Source organism: Arachis hypogaea, chromosome 13, assembly GCF_003086295.3.
Source record: "Arachis hypogaea cultivar Tifrunner chromosome 13, arahy.Tifrunner.gnm2.J5K5, whole genome shotgun sequence".
Taxonomy (NCBI): Eukaryota; Viridiplantae; Streptophyta; class Magnoliopsida; order Fabales; family Fabaceae; genus Arachis; species Arachis hypogaea.
In genome coordinates this window covers 111399891-111405496 of record NC_092048.1, presented here as the reverse complement: position 1 = coordinate 111405496, position 5606 = coordinate 111399891, and the positions used below count along the sequence as shown (strand labels likewise).

The window sequence follows — 5606 nt, the reverse complement described above, 5'->3', positions numbered from 1 at the left end:
ATACGTTATATATTAATTGAAGTATCATAAGAAAGGATCAAATAGATACTAGTAATCCAAACATGAAATAGTAATTATAATAAAATAACTGATGAAATATGCACATCAACTACGCAAATTTCCAAATATAATACTATACCACTATAAATATGATGACCAATCTGAAGTGCTCTGATCAGCCATTAATAGAAGCAGAACGTGCACGAGCTAGAGGGTGCAAAAAAAAAAAAAAAAAAAAAGTAGCAACATAGGTGGCAGTTAAAAACTAAATGACAAATGAATTATTTTTTTATTTGTGTAATTATAATTCTTTTAATGAGTAATATTAAGTAATTAAACTTTTATAGATAATAGCACTCAATTTAATTATTTTATTTATTTTAAATTCTAAATTCTAAATCATAAATATTAAATTTTAAATCCTAAAAACTTAAATATTAAAATTAACTAATGCTGATTAACTAAAATTTAGTTCCTATAATTTTTTTCTCTTATTATAGGATATAATATATAAATTGAGAAATATTAAATAAACAAGCTATTTTTGTAATCATGTCTAACAAAAAATCATTAAAGGTATTTTTTCAATTAAGTTAAAAGGAGGTAGAGAAGATGTTGGAATTGAAGTTGAACATGTGAATTACTTAGTTGTCAAAAATATTTGTACACAATCACATAACATTACTGGTAAAAATTAGTGTAAATAAGAAGTATAGTTAATCCAATAATAAGATGGACAAATACATAAATGAATGGTCACACACATGGAGGCAAGTACAAAAACAAAAACAAAAACAAAAACAAAAACAGCACGTTTTGGTATCAACACTCGCATCTTAAATCAAACCTTCCCTTCCATTTAAGTACCCACAACACCACCAACACACTCACACACACATTAATTTAAACTCAAAAACAAAAAGGTAAAAAGGAAACAAAGAAAGAAGTTTAATAAACAAGAAAGAATGTGAATCCAAATGCCCAAACGATACTGGCGATTGTATTCTGCAGATTTAACAGTTGTATAAAAATGTGGAGCCTACTGCCATTCCAGTATTCCACCATACCCAACTCAGATCCATTCCTCTTTCTTCTCTTCTCACTCTCAGACTCCATTTTCTCACTCTTTCAGCACTCACCAATAAAGATAAGAATTACACAACTGCAACCGTAGCCAAATACATCACATTCACACCATAAAGATAAACGCTTGTATTTCTTTTTAATTTATATGAGCGTGGTTATCAAAAAACAGCTACAGTTCTGCACCCCCAGAAGGAGTTGTTCTCTCCACAGCTGAAAAAGGTTGGCACTTTATGCCATTCATTGATTCCCACCCCTTTTTTTTTTTTGTTTGAAGTTTCTGTTTTTCTGAAATGGGTGTCTCCCATGATTTCTCACTTCATTGGTCAATGCTTTTGTGTCATTGAAATGTCTCCATTTGGTAATAATGTGTCTCTGTCTCTCTGTGTTTGTGTGTGTGCATTTTCAAGTAATCTTTGTTTTTCTTACTTTGCTTTTGGTAATTCATTTGCTTTGGTTTTAGTTCGTGATTGTCACTGTTAAAAGTGCTTCTGAATTTGAGTGGTTGGTCATTTTTTGAACTCTGTCATTTGTTCAGAGAAACGAGATTGGGTTGGTTGGAGGCAAATACAGTGAATCTACACCAGTGTATCAGCTTCACGGATTCGTAAGTGTTCAGATCTGAACCACAATGCATTATTCCTAATATAATTTTTTTTTATCTTATTCTTCTCCCTAAGTTCCTTGCTTCTAAATTTGGTTGGTGAATTTTGCTTATAATAACCGAGTTGAAAGACTTTTTTCTCTGATTTTTTGGAACAACAGTAGATACTTTATTTCTTTACCTTGTGTATTCAGTATCAAAATGTTTCTGTAAAGTTAATATTCCGTATAAGTTGACTCTGTTGCTACCTACCAGTGGTAATTGCTGTTTATGAATTGACAAAATTGAAATTCCCCTTCTTCAATTCTTCTTTTTTTTTTTTTTTTAAAGCACTCTTGTGTGTGTGGAAATTTTGAGATCTACAGAAGTATAAGTTTAGATGATGGTGGCACTGTTTACTTTTTCTTAAAAGACTTAGTTGAGTTGGCTTTTCCTTCTTTCACTTTGTTGGTTCACAGTACTTACTTTAAGTGCCATAAACATCCAATGTAGAACTTTCAGTTTGATCCCTTCTGCCATATTTTTATAGTTTAGAGTACATTTTGTGAATTTTTACAATGAAATTATCTGAATTTTCACAGGTATTGTTTCTTTGAATTCCTTTCAAAATTGTGGATGCATGGGATTTGATACTTCCACAGCTGCTGCTGGAAAAAGTACCATCTCCAACTATGGATATTCAAGAAGAGAGTTCTACATTTGGACCTTTGGTGGCGATGAGTTCAAGGAACATGTCATCATCATCTTCAGCATTTTTCTCAGCAAACCAATCACCCTTCTTCTCTCCAAGAACATCATCATGCCATTTATCAGAGTCTATAAGGCCTGAAGCTTCAAGTGACAGAATTCATGCAGATGCAGCTCTCCCTAGCACCAGTGCAGCAATCCCAGAACTGAAGTCTCTTGCTAATATTAGAAGTAACTTCTCTGATGTGTCTGTGTCTGTATCTGCATCTCCGGCTGGTTGTAATTCAGGTGATTTACAGAAACTTGATCGTATATCTTCCTCAGTCGGAATCTCTAGTAGCTATGATGATAGTTATTCTGGATCAAAAGAGAAAGGAAGAAAGAAAGGAAAAAACCAAAGAACATCATCAACTCCAGGATCCAGATCAATTTCTTCTTACAGACTAAAGAGTTGTGATGTCTTTATAGGATTACATGGTCGAAAACCTCCTCTAATAAGATTTGCCAATTGGCTTCGTGCGGAGTTAGAGACTCAAGGCATCAGTTGCCTTGTATCGGATAGGGCTCGATGCAAGGACTCTTGCAAGCTTGGAATTGCTGAGAGAGCTATGAGCATTGCTTCTTTCGGGGTAGTAATTATAACAAGGAAGTCTTTCAAAAATCCATACAGCATTGAGGAGTTGCAATTTTTTTCCAGCAAGAAGAATTTGGTGCCAATATACTTTGATTTGGGTCCAGCTGATTGCCTTGTTAGGGATATAATCGAAAAGAGGGGTGAGCTGTGGGAAAAACATGGAGGGGAGCTTTGGCTTTCATATGGAGGGTTGGAGCAAGAGTGGAGAGATGCTGTTCATGGCCTTTCTCGGGTTGAAGAATGGAAATTAGAAGCTCAGGATGGAAACTGGAGAGATTGCATACTAAGCACAGTCACATCCTTTGCAATGAGGTTAGGCCGGAGAAGTGTTGCGGAGCATTTGACAAAATGGAGACAGAAAGTGAAAGAAGAGGAGTTCCCTTTGACCCGAAACGAGAGCTTTATTGGTAGGAAGAAAGAGCTTTCTCAATTGGAGTTCATGCTCTTTGGTGATGTTACAGGAGATTCACAGCAAGACTACATTGAACTGAAAGCAAGAGCCAAGAGGAAGCATTTGACAATTGGTAGGGGCAGGAGTTATGTTTTAGACGAAAAGCAAAACATGGAGGCAAAAGAACCAGTTCTATGGAAGGAGTCAGAAAAGGAGATTGAAATGCATAGTACTGAATTTTCTCATAGGCACTACCGTCCGAGGGTCAAACGCGGTGGAAAGTTTGCTAGGAGGAAAAGAGAAATGAAGGTTGTGTATGGGAAAGGTATCGCTTGTGTTTCAGGAGAATCAGGAATTGGAAAAACAGAGCTGATTCTTGAGTTTGCTTACAGATTTCACCAGAGATACAAGATGGTTCTATGGCTTGGAGGGGAGAGCAGGTATATAAGGCAGAACTATCTAAACCTCAGGTCGTTTTTAGAAGCAGACGTGGGAGCTAACAATAGTTTGGAGAAAACCAAGATAACTGGATTTGAAGAGCAGGAAGAGAGTGCTATTTGTAGAGTACGGAAGGAGCTGATGCGAAACATTCCATATCTTGTTATCATTGATAACTTGGAGAGTGAAAAAGATTGGTGGGATCACAAACTTGTGATGGATCTTCTCCCTCGTTTCGGTGGAGAGACTCATGTGATAATATCAACATGCCTTCCCGGAATCATGAACTTGGAACCTCTGAAACTTTCATACTTATCAGGAGTGGAAGCAATGTCTCTAATGCAAGGGAATGGCAAGGACTATCCGGTTGCAGAGGTGGATGCGCTGAGAGTTATCGAGGAGAAAGTTGGAAGGCTAACTTTAGGCCTCGCTATTGTCAGCGGAGTTCTGTCCGAGTTACCTATAACCCCAAGCAGGCTCTTAGACACCATAAACAGAATTCCCTTGAAGGACACGTCACAGTCATTAAGGCACAACAGTTTCCTTCTGCAGCTCCTCGATGTTTGTTTCTCAATATTCGATCATGCAGATGGCCCCAGGAGCTTGGCAACCAGAATGGTGCTGGTAAGTGGATGGTTTGCGCCGGCTGCAATTCCGGTTTCCTTATTGGCACATACTGCTCAGAATCTACCAGAAAAGCAAAAGGGAACATGTTCTTGGAGAAAATTACTGCAATCCTTAACATGTGGATTTGCCTCCTCACACACCAAAAAATCCGAAATAGAAGCATCTACTCTGTTGCTAAGATTCAACCTTGCAAGGAGTAGTACGAAAGAAGGATATGTCCAATTCAATGAGCTCATAAGGCAATGTGCGCGAAAAAGGGAACTTACTGGAGCTCCAGAAGCAATGGTTCAAGCTGTTATTAGTCAAGGATCAATATCTCAAGATCTAGAGCATTTATGGGCTGCATGTTTTCTAATATTTGGATTTGGCCATACTCCTCCGGTCGTTGAGCTCGAGGTTTCTGAGCTCTTATATCTTGTGAAGAAAGTGGTTCTGCCACTTGCAATTCAGACTTTCATTACATACTCTAGGTGCACGGCTGCAATCGAGCTTCTGCAGCTTTGCACCATGGCTTTGGAAGGTGCAGACCAGGCATTTGTCACGCCGGTTGACAAATGGCTGGACAAATCGCTGTGCTGGAGATCCATCCAGACGAAAGCTCAGTTGAATCCATGCCTTTGGCAAGAGCTGGCTCTGTGTAGAGCAACTGTGATTGAAACGAGGGCGAAGCTAATGCTAAGAGGTGCGCAGTTTGACATAGGGGATGATCTAATCAGGAAGGCTGTTTTTATTAGGACTTCAATTTGTGGTGAACATCATCCGGATACCATTTCGGCACGCGAAACGTTAAGCAAACTCACCAGACTAATTTCAAATGTTCAAATTCATGCTTCGGCTTAGATATTATTGCATGCTGTAAGGATACTCTACAACTATAGAAAAGATTTATAAATAAAATAGAAGATTCTGTATACTAGTTAATCAAACTTTCTACAGCATTTTGTACAAGTCTAATGACATGTGCATTCCATTTTAGTATGGATCTCCTTCGTCACTTGCCTTCTCTACTTTTCTTCACATTTGGCCATGACGGGATTAAAAAACTAATACAATACTTTACCCTCAGCGAGGATCGAACTACGGACCTTCAATTTACAAAACCAACTTTTTACCACTGAGCTATAAGGGCTAAAACATTAAAT

The 5606-nt window shown here is 37.6% G+C and overlaps 1 protein-coding gene across 1 annotated transcript; it reads left to right on the top strand.

Moving 5' to 3' along the window:
* Positions 1-889: 889 nt before the first annotated feature.
* LOC112732685 (uncharacterized) lies at positions 890-5375 on the top strand. Its single transcript, XM_025781432.3, has 3 exons — positions 890-1305; positions 1622-1690; positions 2269-5375. Exon 3 carries the CDS (start codon positions 2359-2361, stop codon positions 5302-5304), a length of 2946 nt encoding a protein of 981 aa, XP_025637217.1. The 5' UTR covers positions 890-1305; positions 1622-1690; positions 2269-2358; the 3' UTR covers positions 5305-5375.
* Positions 5376-5606: the final 231 nt, after the last annotated feature.